This window comes from Gambusia affinis, linkage group LG08, assembly GCF_019740435.1.
Source record: "Gambusia affinis linkage group LG08, SWU_Gaff_1.0, whole genome shotgun sequence".
NCBI classification, from domain to species: Eukaryota; Metazoa; Chordata; class Actinopteri; order Cyprinodontiformes; family Poeciliidae; genus Gambusia; species Gambusia affinis.
Genome location: NC_057875.1, coordinates 16,301,402 through 16,324,942, shown reverse-complemented (window position 1 = coordinate 16,324,942; position 23,541 = coordinate 16,301,402). Strand labels below are relative to the sequence as shown.

Below are 23,541 nucleotides of genomic sequence, written 5' to 3'. Positions count from 1 at the left end.
ATGAAATCATTGGTGACACATACGAGTTTTTCTCCATCCCAGAAGACCTGGAAGGTAGAGTGGAACTGTCTAATTCTGGATTGCTGACCATCTCTAACCTGAGCAGCCGGGATGAACGGATGTACAGATGTGTTGTTTTGAAAGAATTCCAGGATGATGACACTGCTGAAGAAAACGATTATGAGGAAGGCACGAATGAAAACTACTTCAGCGAAGATGAACACACTGACTCAGATAGGTGCTTCTTTAAACAGGAGTTTATATTAAAATCTGCATCTGTCGGTAGATTTATCCTTAGAACTTTCCCTACAACTTTCCCTACAAATGACTCTGGGTCTCACGTTGTGTACGGAGTGATCGTGGGACTGGTGTTTCTGGTTATTGCAGCTGTAGTCATAGTGATAGTGAAAAAGAAAACACCTGTTTTTGCACAAAACAAAAACAGAGGTAAAGTAACTGAAGGGAATTTTGATTGTACAGAGAGTTTAAAACAAAATGATGAGGATAATGTTTAATACTTTCTAGGTTTACGTTTAGATGTTTTATTTGACCATCCTGTCTATAAACTTTGTTTTAAAAATATTTATCATGTGAAAGTCTTTTGATTACATTTGGTGTATGTAAATAGTCACTTAAGTGTATGCTTTCAGTTTCTGTTAACACTCTTTTTTTTAGTTTTCTTAATAGTAACTTAGGACTTCCTACAGAAAATCAGCGTAAATTGTGACGTCTTCTTTAAAAATGTCTCTTGTTCCTGAAAATATTTTAGAAAGCTTTTTAAAAAAGACAAAGCAGTAATTATTTCTCTTTCATCTTAAGCTTTTAAGGGTACAGTGTGGTGTCTTCTCTTGCATTGCGTGCTAGGTGAGACTCAGTGATCTGCAAAAACCAGTTTGACTGCTTCAAAGTCACGGCATTGCTTGGCTTGTTTCAGGGAAGAGAAAAACATGGCAGATTGTAATTAGATTCTGAAAGAATTCAAGCGGCAACACTTGCTAGGAACATAATAACCAACAATTCAGCTTTCAACTTCTGCAAGATTCGATGCAAAATAAGAAGAGGTGGATCTTCAAAACTTTCCAAAGTCTAAGCAGATATGGTTTAACAGAACGCTAACAGTTGCTGAAAAGACACCATCACTTCGGTTTCTTAGAAAAAACATTTTTGTGAAACATCCAGGATTGTCAGAATTGAGAATTTTGCTGGCGTGTTGCAATGTTAAAGAATAACTGGCGCCAGCATTGATAAGATATAATTATATTATCTCACATGTTTGTCCTCTCTGCAGACAAACATTTGATTGATTCAAAACAACAAATTCAAGGGTTTTCCCTTGTGCTGTGGTTTTCTTTCAAAGTCCAAAAACATATTTGTAAACTTAATTTGCAACTCTACATGAATCTTAGATGTCAGTGTGGGGATGGACAGTAAATTTGCCCCTGGGTTTATTCCATCCTTCACCCAAAGGCTGGGATAGTGACCATGACAAGGCCAAACCGGAAATTGTGAATTAATTAGATAAACAAAGGCAAACTAAGTTCAGTTTTAAATCTTAAATTTGATTTGAATTTGTTTTAAATTTAGATTAGTTTTTAATTGAACTTAAATGTGAATTGCATATATTTTTTAACTACAATAATCGAAGATGACCACCATCCTCCTCTCACCTTAAAAAGTATTATTTATTTATTTATATATATTTTTTGTAGAATGTCTTTATAGAAAGAATGATTGGACATGTCTGGAGTATCAGAAAATGTTTTGCTGTTTTCTCATCCTGCTTTCACCCCACAGCCAAATGGTAATGCTGCAGACAGAAATCCACAGGTGGTCAGACCTTTGCTACAGAATGTGACTGTCCCATGTAATGCTATGGGTAATCTTCCAAGACAACTGTTTGTGATTTGCCAGTAGATTGTAAACCGATCCCACATTTGGGTAAAGGGAGGGACTTTGTGCCGCTATGTACTATATGCTGTAAATTATTTCTGTAAATAAAGGAGAAAACTGACATGTTACTTGTTGAAAGAATTTTATATTTTATTATCATTTATTTGCTTTACCTTTATTTCATAGTACCATCCATTTATTTACCTTTGTATTTACATTTTAGTGATGTGCTTTGAGTGTTTTGAAGTGTTTGCAGAAACTCTGGAAGCGGCCTGCTGAGGAGTGAAAAAGGAGGATACCATGAACGAGATATTCGGGAGCTGATTGTCCCAGAGGAACTGCAAACCTATACTTTTATCTTATGAAATATGCTTTTGAGGATTGTATGAATGAGTTGTGTTCATGTGAGTGTGCAGCTGTTTTCTGCTCCCCCTTCCTTCAGGGCTGCCCACTGTCTGTAACTAAGATCTTCCCATTTCTAATAAAAGCAGGAGAAGACTCAGTTGAAGCTTCAAAGCATAGGGCGAAATCTGTAACTGGGTTTCAACTGTGTTCTCCCTGCAGGTAAAACTAAGTCCTGACTCTTGTCTCTTCTTTGTGTCTGTGTTTAGGTAACTTAGACCTAACATTACTGCAAGGCTACGGTGCTAACCACTGCCCCACCATGCAGCCCATAAATGTTTTCAAACCAAAAATCTGAACATTTGTCATCTTTATTATTTGGTAACCCAAGCATGTTCAATTTCAAAAACTTAAAAAACTGAGAGGAAAAATTCTGGTCTCATTATCTTTACAGACCTTGATAACCCACTTAATCAACAACATGTGGAGAGTTGTTATGCAGCAGTCGTTATTCCCAGAGCTCCTGCACAGCGAGGTCACTGAAACGCCTCTGCTCTCCCTCTGGGTCGTCAGTACACTTCAGGTCTCCTTAAAATAACAGACCGCACTTCATGTGAAGCATGAATAATGTAAAAGTTATTGTGAAATCTGGATAAGTGGTAAGACGTCATGAAGTAACAGACTTGTGAACATTTGAAAGAAAATCCGTTTGCTGTTGGAATGAGATATCTCCAGAATTTTGTCTGACCCACTTCCAGGTTCTGGCAGCTCGGTCTGTGTCGTGATTTTTTTTTTAGATGAAATATACAATTTCATCAATAAATATTAAATAGATTAAGTTTTATAAACTTGTTTGTTGAAACACTTTCAGATATTAGAAAAATGTGGGGGTTATTTTTTATCTAATTTTTATACTTTTAAGTATTGAACTGCACACAACTGCAACTATTTAGTTTAATTTTTTTGTAAATCCTTACTGTTTGAATGTATTATTGGAATAAGATGGGTGGAAGAGATTTTTTTTCTACTGCCTTTCATCTCATTGATTTATATATTTTCATCTGTTGTACATAGTTTTTTTTTTATAAATACAAAAATCTCAAAACACACTTTCATTGTAAATTGGATTTTTGTACTGTACATGCTAAAATACATTTCTTCCCAGTGTTTAATGTAAAATAAGATAAAAGGTGGTGCAGGAAAGAGACACTACAAATCCTTTAGAAGAAAAATCACATCAAAATAAAAGTGAGAAAAGTAGACCAGGACCAGGTTGACCAGGTAGACTAGGTTTCAAAAAGGATTTTAAGTTTATTACACCATGATAAAAAAAGGAAAAGAAGAAGGCACAGCTTTGAAATGTGTTAAGGCATATTAACGTCAAATAGGCCAAAAATATTTACTGTATCATCAGGCATGTCTTCTACAAACCACATTTTAATTTTCCTATTGACACTGTTGTAACCTTTACAAAAAAATTGTGGTGACTCAGTTATTTCGTGATTTAACAAAACCAATGGGAATATATGTTCACACAAAGCTAAGTTGGTTTGAGTACATTTCCCCCAAATCAATTAAAACTTAATGTAACAGCATTTCCTGACTCCTGTGGTATTTGATTAATATTAAAATATGATTAATCATCTCAAACACTGAAGTGAGACAACAAAACATGCAAGGGGACTCATATCGTTTCACACCAGAGGAAGTTATGCAGAGCACTGTAACAACATGCAGAAGGGATTCTCTTCCTGTTTAGTATGAATGATGTCAAATCTATTGTTTTCAGTCAAATTTTGACATATCTGACACAGGACAGTTTTCCACTTTGCTTCAGTCAGCTGAGCTTATTAATTTACTTATTTACTTATTTATTTACTTTACCTTAAATTTTTCTGGAAAGAAATTCATAAAGATGATGAATCTCTTTTACTAGGTTATCCTGGATTTACTTTTACAGGCAAAATTTGTTGGGATGTGCAGCAGAAAACCTTCTAACAGGAGAACTACAGACTGTCGCCCCTATATAACAGGATCTAAAATTAATGTATGCTTTTTTTCTATTTCGCACAACTGCAACATCCCACTTAGGGTGAAAGGTAACAAAAATGCCAAAGCAGATGTGGTAAATATAACATCAAAAATGTATTATGACTGGTAATTTAAAATAGTGGATTATGACCAGTTCAACTTCCTTTAAAAGCTATACGCAAAGCTTTAAGAAACAAATCATCTTCTACTGTATTGCTGACACTGCCCCCAAGTGGCAGAAAGACAATGATGCCGTATTTAGACCAAATTTCCACAAGCGAGACATCACGTCTATGTTTTGATGATAAATTCAAATTTCATGTTTTACAAGGTCTTGACATTGTCATGTGTTTTTATGTGGGAAGAAGCTGGAGGAAGAACCCACACATGCACAGAAAGAACATTTAAAGTCCATGCAAAAAGATCCCAGAATGCTTAGGGACACTAGAGCCCACAAAAAGACCCCCTGGTGGGGGAAAAAAAAAAGATCCCAGAATGCAATGATCGACGGCTCTTCACCCTGCAAGCTAAAAGTGCCATTCACTGAGCCAACGTGTTGCCTGATAAAAAAATATAATTTCTCAAACTGGCAAAATACAAAGACAAAAAAACAACGATGCTTCAGTCATTTAGTCTATGTTCCCTTCAGTGACGCATACAGCTCCAAACTAATTTGAAGTAAACTATTCATTTTGTATTTTTTGTCTTTTTTTTTTTTTTTGGAAGATTCAGCGGTCAAGACACAGCTCTGGTGTTTTCTGAAGGTTTTGCATTTTACAAATCCAAGATGTTATGCTTCAGCAGCATCTTAGCTGCCAGATCATATCACTCCCACACATTTAACCTTTCTGAGCCTTGATAAATATTTATGATCCACAGCAGTGCCAATACACCACAGGAAGAGATATGATGTTTGTTTAAAAATATTCGCTCTGCTGGTTTATGTAAATCATACAACCTTATTGCATTCTTGGTTTTAATTTGGTAATTGTGTAGTTTCTGGTGCAGTGCAGATTCAGACGCAGTGTCAGGATTCAGTGCACAATGTTCCAAACTCTTAGATACATTAAGATTTTCAGCTTTTAAAATAGAAATAGTTTATCTTGTTAATATATTGAGTCATTACTGTGGGGTCTTGCTGATGTTGTTCCAAAGTTATGTTTCACTAAAAATATAATGCAACAATGATGAAGTTCTGATATTTCTTAAGGTCTTTTACACTTTGACTATCCATAAAATCAAACTTCAGATGATTTTTTGGGGGGATGTTCTGAATAATTATGAAGGAAAATTAAACTCAAACTTGGTTACTATTTCCTTTTTGTTCCACTTCACAAATATCCACCAGTTTGTGCATCAAATAAGATTTGTGGTCATAGTGTGACAAAATCTGTTAAGATTCAAAAGGAGATTATGTTTTTTTTGCACAGTAATGTACATCTTTACATATTTATAAACCTAGGGACTGGGTAGGTTTCTGGCAAAGGAGTGAATGCTGTAAATCAGTGACTCAGTGCTGTGTTTCCTTAGATAGAAACTTTTTAAACTAATTTATAATAGCACACTGAACTTACTGCACTGTTTGATAGGATCAGCTGGAATACATGCATAAATGAAAGGATTTTATTTTGGTAAAGTGCCTTGAGACAATATTTATTGTGAAATGTGATTATAAATAAACTGAATTAAATTGAATTAGATGGAGAAATCTGATAATAGGAGGAGGAGCCTGGTTTGCTTTTTACTCAGCCCTCCACAGGGTTGACTAATGGAGACACAGATGTGGCCGTGAAGCAGCTGTTTTCCGCTCTCACGTGTAATTAAGAAAAGGCTCGGTCACACAGAAAGCCCTTGGGAGTCTCAAGAGAGCGCGAGGAATTGTTCATGCCTCAGAGAACAGTGAGTTCCTGCAGCAGGCTTCCTTCAGCTTGTTACAGTCTGAGACTTTAAATGGATCGGCTTAATTGCTGCGGCATCCCTCAGACCATCTGCGTGTGTGGGAGGGTATGTTGGAGGAGTGGGTGCGCGTCTTTCTCAGTGCTCACAGGCCGTTTTGTTTTAAGTTTAAGCACAGACAGGGAGCCACTGGAATAGCAGAGATGACAAAACTTAGTAAAATAATCTATGCATTCAGTCAAAAACTGAGCTCGTCGTCTGAGACACTACTGTGTTCAGTTCTGCAGAAGATGCACAGTTTTGTGACTAGACTACCAATCTGAGGATTATCTAAAGTTTTCTTTGGACACAAGGCATTTCAGCTTGCTTCATCCGACAGCTAACGCTCCCGGGGCGGTTCTGTTTGTCCAATCGGGAGCTCTTGTTCAGTAGAATCAGCACGTCTGCTCCGTGCTCCCTGGTGGCTGCCAGGCTGAGCCTGCTGAGAGCCGATCTGCTGTAATTTGCCAGGTCCATTACTCCAACAAATGTGATGGCTACGAGCCCTGAGAGCGTGAAACAGTTGGTGGGATAAAGAGATAGAGAGGGAGAGAAAGAGAGCGCAGCTCCTGTCTGGCCATAGTGTCTAAGAGTGTGCCGACGACTCCAACTAATGGCACTAATTATGCACCAGAGAGCATTGCTGATGGGTCGGTTTTAGAGCAAAGGTGCTGGGGGGGAATAGCTAAAGGTCCACAACCTGCTTGAAAAGATATGCGAGAAAGGATTAAGATGAGTCACTTGGGGCTTTTCCTTTCTAATAGCCGTCTGTTTGTTACTCAGACATGTGGATGTGTCTGGTTGAATTGCAGCCACGGGGATTTATGTTTGTTATTTACAGGGGAGTAATCCAAGTGAAGCTTGGCCCAGTTGAATGTTCTCAATAAAGCAGACTTCACCTGGAACCATTGAAGCTTTTATAGATTTAATTTGAAGACTGTAGCTTGGAAATTGCAGCAGACAGGGGCTGAGATGCTGTTATACATCCCAGTCGGTCAGGTTGTGATATTTCATCACCTCCTTTATGTGATGTAACTATTGGACTACAGGGTAAGAGTTTGTCAGATATAACAACCTGAATTTAAACAGAAGCTGGACTCAGTAGATTTATTCCATAAGCGCAACAGGAAAATAAACAAGCTCTGAAGCTCCAGCCCAGAAACCAAGCGGCAAACTCCCAAGATCCTCTTTGTGCCTCTGGTGTTCAGAAGACAATTAACTCAATCCACAAATGTGTAACTTCAGATGAAGTGCGATAGGCAGCCTGCCATGTAACACACACACGGTTCATGGCAAAGAGCCCTGAGTAGACAAAGTGTTTCAGAAAGAAGTGATTAGCAACAGGTGCACAGAGCAATCAGCCAGCAGCGAGCCAACTGGCCCCTCTGAGACCCATGCGGTCCTTTGCAAAGTTATTCACACCCTTCCATGTTTCCGAAATTGTAACATTGCGGCCACACATTTCACTGTTTTATTGGGATTTCAGCTGATAGACCAAACAAAGGAGTGAAAGGAGAATAACGCATGTTTTTCAAAATGTTTTATGAATCAAATTTTGAAAGTGTGTCGATTTTTCAGATAGAGAACAATTTTAAATGGTCAAATTGACCAACAGACCGCTAGAGAAAGACACCCCCCCCCACCCGCGCCCCCACAATCCTGCAAGCGTGTCAGATAAAGGGTGGATGGAATTTGAACAATACATGTTAAATCATTTAAGTTTTATTCTGGGATGTGAGAAGCATAGTAGTCACCATAGGGCATTGTTATTGACAGAAAGAGAAAGCTCTTTTCGCTGAGCATATCAGAGTTTGTCCAAAATGTCCAACCTTTTTCTTTTCTTGTTTTGAGTAGCATACATTATAAAAAAAACCCAACAACAACAACAAAGCCAATTTACTCACTCATGTGCAGATACTGTTGGATTAAAGCTGAAATAAATAAAACAATGGTAAAGTTTACTACGCCAGAGAGTGAAAATGAGACCATCTAAATTCAAGAGAGCAGAAGCAATCACAACACAGTCGAGTATTGTTAATGCAAGCCGGCGGAGCTGCACCTTTGATGCACAGATGGTGTGTGCAAACTTCCTCGTTTCACCTCCTGCTCTTCCTTCGCTGTAATCTCTGCAAGTCTCTCATCCCTCATGTCCCACATTCTTCCTTCCTCTCAACATCCAGTGCATCACTCAGAAGGAATCAGTCACCCTCCTGTCAGCAAAGCGCCTCCACTCGAACACCTAAGTTTAGCTAAATAAGCTCAGCAGAATTGGAGAGCGGGATGGGAATTCTCTGGCTGGTGACCTTTGGCTGCACAAGCTTTTTGTTAAAACGCTTCTGATTGATTCTTTTCAGATTTTCATGTCAGTAAAAAAAATGGTCACAGCCAGGCTGTCCAAAGTCGAGAAATTAATGTTTCCAATCAGTCCTTTTTGATCAAATGTGATCTACGTGTTTTGGACAAAAAAACCCAGACACTCAGTTATGGTAAGAAAAGCAAATATTCTTGTTTCATTTAGTCCTCTTAATTTTATTATCCTGCTTCATGTCTTCCAAACATTTAGGCTCCTGATGCACAATTAAAACAGCAGAGACATGAAACCCTGCTGGAGGATGCAAATATTGCTAATAAGCAAGTTAAACAAGGACACAGTAAAAACAGCTTTTTTTAATGTCTTGTAGCAATTATAGTAAAAATGTTTTCTTAGCAGGGTTCAAACCCATGAGTGGAACGGAGAACTGAAGCACTAACTCAATATATTCACAGAGGTACAGCCTTTCTTTAAAACAACCTCTGTCCTTCATAACCTTGTTCAGATCCGTTCTGTCATTCATATTACTATTTTACCCACACATTGACACTTTATCCCCTCCTTCCACTTCATACAGGTAAATAGAGCCGTTAACAAAACCATTTTATTGCTTTAGCATATTATATTATTTCTCTTGGTACTGAAACATATTTTAGAAAAACGTGTCGATAGCCAAAAAATTGCACAAATCTCATTTATAATTGAGTTTGATTGTATGTTACTTTCTAAAGAATTTATATTACACCAAATTTCCATTCTGTCTCCTGCTTGGGTCAGTCAGCTCCTCTGAAGTATGAAGTAAGAGTCAGCTGATATATATTATTTATCGGAGTCACATGGCCACGTTTCTTGAAGCAGACTTGTGAGTAAAAGCTGTAAAACTTCTTAAAATCAACAGTTAAAGTAAATATTTTTTTACAAATATAAATTTGTTTTGTCCCACCTTAATTTTGTTTTGGGTTTCAATTACCATATGTTTTTTTGCTCAAAAAAAGTTAACTCAATAAATACATACAAATCTGCTTTGAAATCGGTCTCCGACTTCACGATCTGGGTTGTGACAGTAAAGGTCTACAGGTGTATTTTTTCAGTTCAGTATACTGGACAAAACCTGGTTCAGTGTAAAAATGTTTTAATTTAATGAATTCAAGATTTCACCTCCGCCTTATGAAAAGGGAAGAAATAAACTTCAGAATTTCCGAGTCCAAAATGAATCAAAAAATCCTCCCATTTTAACGGAAAATAATAAGTACATTACTCAAGAAAAAGACAAAAGTGCAATGCAGAAAACAGAAAATTACTGGTTGAAAGAAAAAGACAGATAACCCCAACTGAACCTACCATTTAACCTTCGACCTGCCTTGCCTGCTGATGGAGGTCAGAGGGCGACGGTGCATGGCGGCCTATCCAGTTCCTCGCCACCATCAGCAAACTTTGTGTGAACGTGTGTGTGTGTGTGAAAGTGTGATTGTGTGTGTCTGTAAAAGCTTTGCTAAAACGCTATACAAGTTTAAGTCATTTACTATTCAAATATGTAAGCAGGAAACTGTAAGGGGGCAGCACTGTATCTTTTCCTTCCTTTTGGATCCTTTACCCTTAAAGTTATTTTTATATCTTACATGGAGACGTACCTTTCCTTTTAATGTCTAATTCAGTTCAATTTGAAAACAACGTCCTTTGATAAACAACCTTGCCCAATGACTAAACATATTTATACTCACAGGAAAGACATTGTCTGCATCCATGATGCCCGAGGGAACCATGAAGAGTTTGTTTAGTAAGAAAATGATGTGAATCATACAGTCCAGAGTTCTCTAGGCAGCAGCTTCTCCACTATTATGAAAGACTTCACCAAATAAAGCAATATCGTTGAGTAAACAGAAGCGTTTCAGGCTGCAGTTAGCTATATCTGAGATACACTATGTTTATTTTTACCTTAGTTAATATCTTGCGCATTGTCGGCAGCTTTCTTGCTCTCTGGATCAATGTCCTCATCGTTGGCTTTGATTAAAACAATGCTGTGCATTTACAGTGCTTCCATCTGTTTTTGATCAAATACTAGCTGAAGGCAGAGACAGTCTGCCATTGTACCGCGCTGGAGGACTGCTGAATTAAATTTAGTCGTCTCTGTTGGCACATGAGTATCTAAAATGAGATTTCTTTCACCTGCTCTCTGCAAACAGCAAGAAAGGCCTGAATAAAGGGGCCGTGGTTTCGGTGCTGTGAAATTAGATGAAGTGCAGAGGATCAGCAGCTTTCTTCCGCTGGCAAACTTTGCAAGAGCCGGATCCCCTCGTGACAGCCTGACTAAACGGATTGCATCTTTTAACAGGAGCAGAGAATGCACTGGAGCATTCCCATCCATTAGAAGATGAGATACTTCTGTCATGTTTAAAATAGATCCAGGGGTGAAGCTAAGAAAACGTAGATTGATGAACCGTTTGTTAAGCAATATGTAAGATAGTCTGCACTCCTTCAAGCCAGCGTATGCATATCTGAGCATGTGCTCTTTATATCTCTGCGTTCTGAACAAATGCAGGCATATCTAAACGGGGAGGCCCACAGAGGATTCAGGGTTCGCTTGCAGGAATTTTCATCTTATTCCTCAAATTGCACCAAGAAGTAGTGGGGGCGTTTGGCCGCTCAGAACCAGGGAATCTATACAGTAGCCTGACAGAGGGGTGGAATCAGCAAAAAGAGGGGAGGAGGACGTTCCGCTTTTGTATCACTCACTGGGTGTTCTTGGCAGCTTGTCGTCCTTTGTGACTGGTAATGTGCCTCCACCCTCGGGCACCAGAAAAAGCTTGCTGCTCTTTACCTGCGTGGGAAGACTCTCCATCCTCTCTTCTTCCAATTTCAGAGGTAATTTTTTACCCTTCTGTTATATTTAACTTGTATGCTCTGAAAAAGGAAGAATAATCAGGACTGCCAATTATTTCATTTCAGAACAAAGTGTTTAAAAGCAGAAGCAAAAAAAAAAAAAAAGCAAGCAAGCACAGTTGGTCTAAGGTCTGCACAAGGTCCGGGTCAGAATTTGATTTGGGGGCCAAATTACAGCTAAGCTCATTGCAGCTACCACAGCACCGGTAATGTGACTTTGGTAATATTAATGTTTCATGATTTTTGGTGTTCACTACAGTTTGCTTTATAGTTCAGTAATCGACCAAAAGTAAATTCACAAAAGTGAAAATTTGTGAAACAGGTTTCTGTTGAATTCAATTTAACTGAACTGAAGTCGGGCTGCAATTACTTGCAACTGGAAACCTAAAAATATTTATAGCAGGAAATGAAAACTACTTCATGAACCATTTTGTCTTTACATCTTTTCAAATGTCCTTGGGTTCCATCAGGGGAATCTAAAGCCCTTTTTTTGTTGATGTGACTTTAATTTCTTTCCTAATTAGACCCAGTTTTTGGAATCATGGTGCAAATCGGTAATCATTATGATTCAGGAAACAACACTAGGAGTAATATATGAGGAGATCTCGGAGAAACTGACCGCCCAAAGCGTCATGAACAAAATGATGTCATCTAGTGTTGAACACAATGCCAATGGAGACACAGCCGACTTTGCAAGAACTGAATCAGACATCAACCGACTGGAGAGGGATTTGCCAATGGAGAAGTGGCTGAAAGTTGCCCCATATGTCTCCTTATGACTTGAAGTGATTCCCCCCCTCCATTGGGTGGCAGGATATTGGCCATAAGGTACAGGTGCTTCTTTTTCTACAACACGTTTTCCTTCCATTTAGCTTTTCATTGATAAGCTTAGATGCAGCACGCTGAGCTGAACAACCATAATTTTTAGCTATTTCTGTGGCTTATCTAATGTGAAAGTTTTCCATCTCTGTAAAATCAGCAGTTTTCCCTATGGCTGTGTAGGGTGTAACATAGCCACATAACATCCATCCATCTATTATCTGAACACCCTTCTTCCCTAATGGGGTCGGGAGGGTTGCCGGTGTCTATCTCCAGAAGCGTCCCGGGCGAGAGGCGGGGTTCACCCTGGACAGGTCGCCAGTCTGTCGCAGGGCAACACAGAGACATACAAGACAAACAACCATGCGCACACACACTCACACCTAGGGAGAATTTAGGGAGCCCAATTAACCTGACAGTCATGTTTTTGGACTGTGGGAGGAAGCCGGAGAACCTGGAGAGAACCCACCATGCACAGGGAGAACATGCAAACTCCATGCAGAAAGACCCCGGGCCGGGAATCGAACCCAGGACCTTCTTGCTGCAAGGCAACAGCTCTACCAACTGCGCCACTGTGCAGCCTTAGCCACATAACAATAAATCTTTATTAGTTTTAGCTCTTGAATTGAATTACTACGACGAAAGAAGTTTTAAATGATTTTCTAATTTATTAAGTAGCTGTATTAGTGGCCCTAATCCTCCAACTGTCTGCAGACCCTTAATGATGTTTTGGATTGTCCTTGCAACAGAGACGCCCAACAGATAGATTATTTCACAAATTTCCGCAAAGACACGCCTTTTCGATGTGTCTCTGTCTGGTGGGAGATAAATCTGAAAGACTGCAAACAGAATCCACCCACATTTTCAGGAGTAATGGAGCTGTCACTGGCTAAATCTGACCCCACAGTAACCCTCAGAGGGGCAATGATATGCTGCCCATCCCTCCACCAGAGTGGAGAGGAGAGTGGGCAGCAGAGTGAGGAGGGGGCCTTATCTGATGATAGCAGTCATCTTCACTGAAATGAGAAAAATAGAGGTCATTGTGTCACCGTAGCCCCACGGGATGAAGTGTTTATATCTGTGTGCGGGGAAAGCTGAATCCCTGCGGAGAGAAGGATGCTGGTAGGATGCTGAACTGATTGTCGATGCTTGGCTGGAGCTGATGAAGGCTCCCTCCAGGCGATATGAAAAATATCACGTCCTCCCATTCCTGCAAACCAGTTAAATTACAGGTTGCGATGTGTGGAAGCGCTCTCTCCCTCTCTCACACATCACAGCAGTCAGAGTTAGTCGTCCCTCACTATGTAGGTTACTTCCTCTCTGGTTCGCATGCATCTCCGGGGCGTAATGAAGCGAAGCTCAGCCAAAAAGGCGTAATGCACGGAGAAGGGGGGTAATCTCGCATCCAATCTGATGTCTCAGCTGCTAAAGTCTCTCCGGTCTCTGGAGGGGTGGGCTACACGTGCTTATTTTCCCAGACACTTTCCATCCGTGGCGCGTCTCCGGCTTTGAACGCACTTGGGCTGCGGACACCGGTGGCTACTGACACACTCCCACACACGCACACACACCCTCTCTCATTCACACAGCTTTGCAAATGCACAGCCCGGGACTGGACTGGCCGGAGGAATACAGCATCTGACTGAAAGCGCTGATGGTACGGTGATTTTCTTTTTCTTTATTTTTTCTTTCTGTTTTTCTGTTTTTTGTTTTTGTCAGATCTTGCTCGTTAACGCACAGAAAACAGGGACTAAAGGAGCAGAACGTCAGTAAATACGCAAAATGTTTTATTTTATTTATTTTTTTGTGGACGTTAATTATTAACTTTTGGTTTATTATTATATTTATATTACCATCGGACAGCTATTAGATTCGATTTGTCATATTAATTTCCCAGCGTTATTGCATGCAAAGTGACTTCATAACTTTAATTCGTTACGATTACGAACACCTGCCTAATAGTTTTGATCCGTCGGGGATGGACGGACCCAGACCTCTGCAGATGTTTGTGGTGTCTGGAGTCAAGATGTTACTTTTTTTTCTCTTTCTTTTGACGCGCATCCAGGAAACATGAATTGATCGTTGTGTTCCTCCAACGGTTCCTGAAGACTTTTTGCTTTGCGGCAAAAAGTCTGAACGCTGCCTCAGCCACCAATGCTACTTTATTGAAAAAAAGTGACAATTGTTTGCTCTGTTTTTGTGGTGCGTTTAAAACGTGAGGATGGATGGAAGGACCTAAAGGTTTTGCAGCAGAACATCGTCCACTTGCTTCCTTCCCATTATGTTTTCCCCCAGTAAAACAACTGGAAGTCTACTTGATGTAAAAGAAAAATGATTCCCCAGACCTTGTCAGCAACTTTTTCTGCTAGGTGGTTAGTTCTTAATGTGGTGGAATGTTCAGTGTAGGCATGTTGACTGGTCTGTAGCACACACATGCATAAATTAGCCTGGAAAGGAAGCAGTGTCCCTTCCTTGGTCACCTCTGATGGATGCTGACCCCTGTACAGGTGATCTTTGCTTTGTGTCACATGGCTCACTAACTCTGGTGGAGCAGAGTGGGTTGGCCTGAACACCTGACGTTTCTTCATTTGGCATTTCAGTTCTTATCACCCAAACAAATGTTATGCTGCGGATAATGCTACATCTTGCTAAGATTGCCAGTTGAGTTGCACCTTCTCACTGGTTGCTTTTTATAAAGTGCAGTTTCACTGTTTTCTTTATTTTTTAAGGAATATGGACGACATTTAGAGATCACGTCAACCTTTTTTATTGTCGGGGCACTAAAGAAGGGGCTCTCTAAGGGTTTATTCAAGTAAAACCTCAGCTGCCACCACAAACCATGACCACAGCACTCGTGGATTTTTGGATATACAGTGACCCACTGCCGTCGTCACAATTTGTCTCCTGTCTAACTTGTTCCAACCCTAACACTCACCCATTTCTTCCTGCTTTAGCTCAAACACATGTAATTCACTTCAACTCTCAACGGTCGTAATGTTATGCTTCATTGGTGTATCTCTTTATTTTACTCAAACAGGGTGAATGTGCTATTTGCACTGAATTTATGAAACAGCCTCCAGTCCTGATCCAGCAGCCTATAAAAGCAATGTTGTCATGGACAAGACACGATGAGAGTTGACCTTTTTCATTTTCCCATCTTCCGTCCCACTGCCTTTGCTCTCTCCTTATGTGTGTGTGTGTGTGTGTGTGTGTATTTGTGTGGTTTAGGAATAACGTTGAGCAAGATTAATCTTTTCTCCACACAGGAGTTCCTCATGTAGCCAAGGGGTCACATGCATCTCGCTGGCTGCAGTTCTATATGTAAGAAATTGGTTAAAACAGAGAGAAAAACTGGAGGAAAATAAGATTGATAAATGGAGGACGGAGCGAGAAAGACCAGCCGTGGGCTCCCGGCGTTGCTGCTGCTGCTTGGCCCCTCTGTGTTTTCTAGGATTGATCATCAGCCTTCACCAATAAACAGCCCCTCTCTGAGGATGTGTGAACTCTCCGAGGGGCCCCTAATAGAAAAATCTATGGCTCTGTCCCCGTCCCTCAATAAGTCGGATCCCGAATCCCTCAGTCCCACCTTCATCACTAACTTCTAACCTCATTTGTTGCTTTTGTTTTTCCACAGAGGCAATTACCTTTCTCACACCGTGCGCCACAGCGCTCTGGCTGCCGGCTGTGTTATCTGAGCAGCTGCAGCAAATGCGCTCACTGAATTTACAACTCAAACTTGCCTAAGGAAGGTGCACCACACAGCATAATCTTTAGTTGATCCCGTCCCTGTGGCTCTTATCCCTTGTAAGAGCTGTTATTTTATGAGGGATACAAAAAGCCGCGCCTGCAGTCCCCCCTTCCAGCTTATTTCAAACGCAAACGTCCGTTCGCTGGGGGAGTCATGAGACAGGCAGGCAGGGGGACTTGCAAATCAAATTGCTGGAATCTATTGAAGCGTCTGTTTTGATTCTCCGGAGGGCAGCAGGGTGAGGAGAAACAAAGCTCTGAGCCCTAAACACGACTGGAAAGGAAAACAAAACCTGCCGCCGAGGAATTTTATGATGCGCCTCGGTCAGCCAGCTGTGCAGTACAAACTGGATGTGGATGGCAGAGCTGTTGAATTCATTTTTTTTCTTTAAGTTTAAGAAGCCTGGTCAAAGGTTCTTATTATTTGTACCCATTCATGCAGTCTTTATATGCCTCTGCCAACTTTCCCTCAGCCAGTCCTGCTTCTTATAGTGACAAATTACACACCACTACCTCCTGCCTTTCTGTCTGTCTGCAGCATCCAGTCTGAGAAAGTTTCTCCCCTTGATGAGTTCATTCCCTGTTTTTTTTTTTTTTTTTTTACTGTATTCAAACAGAATGTCTCATGATGTCAGCTTGATTCGGCTTCCCCTCACCCACCGAGTAAACGTCTTTCAGTCGGTGCTGTTTGTGATTAATGGAACATCAAAAGCTCAGTGTGATACATTCCCGAGGATACGAGTCTGCCAGGGACACATAAACATCATTAACGACAAAGAAGCAGATTGAAGAGAGACGGAACGAGGGTGAGGAGGCTAAAAAAGTAGGAGGGGAACATTTATTTTTGTCAGTAATGTGATATAGAGGCTACTTACCTGTGGTTTTGTTAATGATTGCCTCTGTAAAGCCACTTTTGAGGGATGAAGGGACAGTTTGCACCCCGTGATCATGTAATTATCTACCATCAGTTTGCTACATCCAGCAATGGATGGATGGATGGCAGCTTTTTTCCCTACTAACTCCATCTAGAAAAATGACATCTTCCTTTGCTCTTTGATGGCCAGTGGCAAAAATCTCGGAAGCACACAAAGGAAACTTCTCCACTCAAGAAGACAGCTATATTTATCCGAGTATGCTGCTCTCTCCTGGGTTCAGAGGCTTAATTACCCAGAAGAGGGGGGAAGTAAAGATGAATAGCAATTATGCAACAGTATGCAAAGTGTCCTGAATCGTGAGCCTGTTGTAGATGGAACCATCACTGCTATGTTCTCCAGTTGAAAGTCTGGGTCAAGATTTCATGACATGGATTTTAAGCTGTTTGTACATTACATTCAAGTTATTTAAAGTCCTCCTGATGGTCTTGAACTTTTGCCTCTTGTGTCACTCTACACTCACAAAGTCTTTTATTAGGATTTCATGTGACAGACCAAGACGAAGCAATGCATACTGCCAATGTGGAAGGAAAATACAACTAAATAAAATGTTTATTGAGCTGCAAATGCTACCCTTAAAAAATTGGAAAAGGAAGCGACAGCAGTTTTCTTTGTGATAGAAAATTTGTTTTGAATTTTGAATCAAAGAACCCCAACTTTATATACATTTTATGGTATAACATAGATAGAGAAAAGCCCAAAAAATGTACAAAAAGGCTGTGAAAATTTTTTTGTTTAACGGTAAATTCCATACTTACGAAATTATGTCAACAATAAGGACATTTGGAAACTTGGGGTTTAGTTCCTTAAATATTTGGTTTTAAAAAGGGACCTAAATCTTTACATACTTTTGCAAACCCCTGTGTGCCATAAATAGAAAATTTTGCTAACCCGTTCTTTTTTCCTTGTAGATAAAACATTTTACAGTCTGTTTTCTTCCTAATAAATTAGACACAGTTTAGTTTTAGATCCGGGAGGCTCAAATATTTCTACCATTAGATGTGTCAGCTGCCACCACATGCAAATAGATTGTTCAATATTTAATGCAGTAACAAGCTATTTCAATTTTTCAGAGAAGAACATGCCATTAAATTGTGCATTCTGGACTGACTGGAATAATGTGGCATACATAGTAGAAAAGAAAATGTTAAATATTTATGCAAATGTCTGACAAGAAAATGCCTTTGGGCAATAATCCCAACAACTCCAATAAGAGCTGCTCTGAAGACCATCAGTAAGAGCCCTGGAGGTGTCACTCTATGGGAGCTGCACATGCAAGAGGTCGGAAAAGAAAAAGTCATCAAAATAAAATCTCAATTTGTGTCTTTTCCCATGTCTTCCCTGCGGCACCAGCGTGGAGGATGTAGAGCCGGAGGTGGGGGCAGGATGGAGTGCTCCTGGAAGACAGTGTTGCTGCTGGTGTGCGCGTCTCTCGGGGTCCAGTACACGGCTATCCGGACCCTGAGGGACTCGATGTCTGGACCTTGTCAGAGAGCCTACCGCTGCAGGAGCAGATACCACAGAGGTACCATTGGATGGCACATTAAAACCTTGCTAAAGCCTAAAACGAGTGCAGATATAACAGAGAATAAGAATTAAATAGAACAATATTTTGCTCAGTCAATATATCTAAGTGTGGCTACTGAGTTTTCTGTGCCTTTTGGCCATTTCTTTTCTTAATTTACTTCAATACTAATTTAATATGTCATTCCACAGTAACCTATGGGCATATTTGTTTTGATCTTATTGTGTACGTGGATTACATGGTTTGCAACTGAGTACTGGTGTGAATTTCATATCAATAGCCCCTTTAAAAGTGCATTTTCCAAAAAGACAAAAACCTGAAATACATCAGCTGGGGATACAGAGAAACATTCAATACTTGATTGGTAATATTATAATTTCAACAAAAAACTTTTAGAAATAGGTTTTAACATCAGGTCTCTTATAGATGCAAAATAAAAAGGAAACCTGAAAATGGGTATTTCCTGTAAATGGAGAAAAGAAAAATAATATGAAAAATGCATTATTTATCTTGCAATTATCCTCCCATTTACCACCATTAATACACTCTGACTGCACAGATGTAACTTCCCAGTGAAAGGCTCCTGAATAAAAAAAAAAAAGATCCTCTTTGCAATCAACTCTTCATCAGCAGTAATTGCACATCAGTTATTTGGCTCTATATTTAGAAATCTACTATTTCATAACCCGCCTGTGAAAACCACTATCAGTCTCTTGGATGTTTGCGCTAAATAATTTAAACTTTATTGGCTTTAATCTGTAGTTATTCCAGAAATAAATATAGAATACTGCAGCTCACATTTATGAGTTAAAGTCGGTCTTCTGAAACGAACCGCATTTTCACACAGCTTTAAAGTAATGATTGCAGCATTTTCTGGAATAAGTTATTTAAAGCCTGTTCTTAAAACACCGTATGAATGACGATAATTTTGAAAGCACTCGTCTTTTTCTTTTCCTTGCTCAAGACTCCAGATGGGCTGCCTTGTGTGATGACAGCTGGATGCCCGTCGAGTTGCCTCAGAAGCATATACTGCTTTTTGCGACAACCCGCAGCGGCTCCTCGTTCACCGGACAGCTGCTCAACCAGCATCCCGGGATCTTCTATGTCTTTGAGCCCCTTTACCACGTCCAGCAGGCCTTCACCAACTCCAGCAGCAGGTTGCGTCGAACTTTAGACCGCCGGGCCTTGCTTGGAGCCTATAGAGACCTCCTCTTAAACCTGTACACCTGCGACCTTCACTTCATGGAGAACTACATCCGCCCTGAAGCCCAGGATCACATCACAAACTCCTTTTTCCGACGGAGCTCAAGCCATGCTCTCTGTTCTCCCCCAGTTTGTTTGGAAGGGGCAATTGCTGCAATGTCCGATTCACCTGATGAAATTTGGTGTCCTAAGAAGTGCGGGGCTCTGAACCTCACTCTAGCCGCCATGTCATGTATGTCAAGAGGACGTGTAGCCATAAAAACCGTGAGGATTCCCGAGGTGGGAGACCTGCGGACTCTGACAGAAGATCCGCGTCTGGACCTGAAGATCATCCATCTGGTGAGAGACCCCAGAGCCATCCTCGCTTCCCGCATCATGGCGTTCTCTGACCAGTTTCGCGCTTGGAAAATATGGAACGCCACTGGACGCCAGCCTCGATACGTGGACCTCTCGCAGATCACCAGCACCTGTAAGGACATGTCTGCCTCTGCAGAAACGGGCCTGCAGAGACCACCGTGGCTGCGAGGACGATACATGCTGGTGCGGTACGAGGACTTGGCTCTTCACCCAAATGCCGGGGCGACTGCAATTTACAGGTTCGTGGGTCTGGAGATGGAAGACAGGGTGAGGATGTGGATATTGAAAAACACCAACAGCAATGTGTCGGCTCCCTCTGAGTGGAATTACAAATACTCCACCACGAGAGACTCCAGAGCCACGGCAGAAAGTTGGAGGCTTCGTCTCAGCTTTGACATTGTGAGAACTATTCAGAATCTTTGTAGTGACACGTTGGCTCTGCTCGGGTACAAGCAGGTTCATTCTGCTGCCGAACTCAGAAACTTGTCACAAAGTTTAGTGGAGCACAGAACGTTTCAGCCTGTCACATGATGATGCAAGAAATCTACATCATCATTTAGAAAACGTCTCTATGCTCAGATTTCGGTCTGTCAAGATGCGGATGAAATGAATGTAACTTATTTGAATCCTGACTGATGCCTAAAATACTTTGCTATAGTTGGTAGGTTTTTGTTAAATATGTCAAAAGTGCCATTTTTTTTACATGAAGAAAACTGAGAAACAGAATGATGCACTAATGGTGCTACTGCTTCTGCTGTATACCTGTAACACTTAGGCATTGACCCGGGGGCTCAGTCAAGGCTTTTTAAAATAATTAGCATCTCTCAAGATGCATCCCCAGTGTTGGTTTGTGATGAAAAATCAGACAGAGTCCAGCCAGTGCAGAGCTCTAAATTTTTCATTTATGCAGTTCTTCAGACATTGCACTACAATTCACAGCCTGACAGGCATTCGAAAAAACAGGAGAGAACGTAAAATTTAGATTTAAGGTTATTTTTTTAATCAATATGTTTCCTCAGACTAAAAGTAACATCAATATGTTGTAGTCAAACATGAAATCAAAAATATGATGGGGAATAATTTTCCAATTGCAAAGATTTGGCAAAAGATAAATGGTCCAACTTTGTATAAGAAGGAGTATATCGATATACTGCCAATAAATCTATCCAATTGATAATTGAGGATGCAGACAGTTTTTGCCATGTCAGTTTTTGCTCAAATGTAAATTAAAACTGATCATTTGTGGGGGGGGTTTGTTTACTCCTCTTTTTGTTAGTCAGAAGATACCTGTGTTAATGCTGATTCAAAACAAGCTTTTTAATTGAATGACTAAATGGTTATGAATAATTCAAGCTTAGCTGTAAGTGTTTCTCTCTTTTAAAATACCTTAAAAAAATCTGCAGCTGTATTGGCTTTTGCAGTTTCTCATCTGTCTTTGACATTTGACCTTCTCCGCACTGTGCAAAGCAGAGAACAGCTTGAACTCTGATCGTCAAATTTTAGGACGTTTGACTTTTATTTAACTTTTATTAATCACAACAACTTATCTTATAGTTTTCTCAGCTGCACACTAACAACTTTTAGCATACCAAAATATTAAACAGAATGGACATGCTAATGCTAGGCTAGCCTAGCACTCAAGGTTGTGCTTTGGTCCAGATTTATTTTTAAAAACAAATGTTTAATCTACATGATTACTTAGGGAGAGCTATTGAGAGAACAATACGTTTGCTTTCTTAAACTAGCTATGAGCTAAAGGAGGGTCTGAAAGCATCCAGCAGAATGTCCACTTGAGACAAAATATCTATCCCTGCCAAGAAACATTATGCTTTACTGTCCTTAACATCATTAGTAGGTGAGTTAATATTGATGGTACAAAAACGTATTTCATGCATGCAGATTGCCTCAGTTGTAATGTAGTTATTGAATTATGACTCAGTAGCAGAATCTGGCATGACGGAGACCAGAGTTAGGGATAAATAATGTAGAATCGGCGGAATGGAGTAGTAATGGAATGGAGTGGCAATGTAATCACAATGCACTGTAAGCTATGTAATGTGTTTTGAGGCAGTTGACCAAAATCCCGGACGATTTTGAAATTCCCCCCGGACATTTTTTTAGGTCTGAAAAGTAGGACATGTCCGGGAAAAAGAAGACGTCTGGTCACCCTACATTAGTTCAACTAGCTTTCTGTCAAGGTGGCTCATTGTTTGCTCACCATTATGTTGAGAGTCCACCTGTCCTGCGAACCAACTTAAAGGAACAGGGAATGATAGCAATGTCTTCCTGTAATGTCAGAGGCTAATTATTCAAAAACATACCCTGCAGACCTTTTGAACATTTTAGACAAAGGAGATATGTTGTAAAAACCCAAGTAGTCTGTGACATTTCCTTTGAAAACCTTGCAGACATTTTACAGCTGGCTCCCAATGTAAACGTCTAGTTGGCCAGGAGAAGCAAATGTTCAAATGCAAATCGTCCAAAGCAAAAGGTTATGAAGGCTGGTGAATGTAGCTCCTTCCTTCTCTTTTCTTTTATGTTCCTTTCATTCAATATTTTAGGTGCTTTCAGATAACTGCAGTATCATTTTTTAGCAGAACAAGGAGCGTCATCTCCCTTTACGGTGTGTTGAAAATAAAACACAGCAATTTCCACACCATTATGTCTTCCCTCCTGAGCTGAAGTCAGTTGCTCTCCCTCATCCCTTCACCTTCATTTCCAGCGATATGAAATGCCTCTGCAGCACATAAAAAAATCCCCCGTCGTGAGGTATGTGTAAACACCATCTGCAAAAGAAATTCAGCCTGAACTGTCCACAAAGGTTTTTAACCATCTCGAGTGTTTTGTTTTGTTTTGTTTTGTTTTTTGTAACAACAGGCTCTGTCTGACAATTTAAAAAAAATACAGAAATGGCATAAAAGTCAGAAAATTTTTGTTTTACAAGATGAAAACGTTCTATCCCTGAGAAGGGGGATGTAAGATCTCAGAACTGAGCTTGCCAGATTTAAAGCATCACCATGAACAAATAACCACTGAATAGATATTGAAAATTCTGCTTTCTGTGAAAACTGAATGGTGAAAAAATGTTAACAAAGACACATCAACTGTTGTTTTTGAGTTTGTTGGAGGTTGTTCAAATGGAATTACAAAGAATTAAAAAGCCCAACTTTACGTTTCTATTGAGAGCATGTGAATAAATCTGTTTTGTCTTCACTATCAATAGTAATTTCAACTTTGTTTAAGGCTGTAAGAGTGCCAAAGTTATGTGCTGAACATGTTTACACATTGAATACTAGTATTTATTTGAGAGTTTTGATTAAATAACTGCAAATTATTTCTGAGTGAATGACTGCAGTCCTCTGTCATTATGTTGGGTTTAGATGTCTTCTGGCCTTATTTCATCTGAAGTGTCTCTTGTAACTAATGTTTCACTCACAAAAGCACAAAATCCATAGATTGTGTTTAATTCATGTTCAGATGCCAAAGGAAGAATATCAATATGATTCACCCTTAGTCTGCAGTGCAAACTAACCAGAGACGTTACGGCGATGAGTAGCGTTTATTCTGGT

At 40.1% G+C, this 23,541-nt stretch overlaps 1 protein-coding gene across 1 annotated transcript; it reads left to right on the top strand.

The window, feature by feature from the left end:
- Positions 1-13,536: 13,536 nt before the first annotated feature.
- si:ch73-62b13.1 (Carbohydrate sulfotransferase 1-like) lies at positions 13,537-23,253 on the top strand. Its single transcript, XM_044125275.1, has 3 exons — positions 13,537-13,865; positions 18,241-18,412; positions 19,377-23,253. Exons 1-3 carry the CDS (start codon positions 13,863-13,865, stop codon positions 20,501-20,503), a joined length of 1,302 nt encoding a protein of 433 aa, XP_043981210.1. The 5' UTR covers positions 13,537-13,862; the 3' UTR covers positions 20,504-23,253.
- The last annotated feature ends 288 nt before the right edge of the window (positions 23,254-23,541 follow it).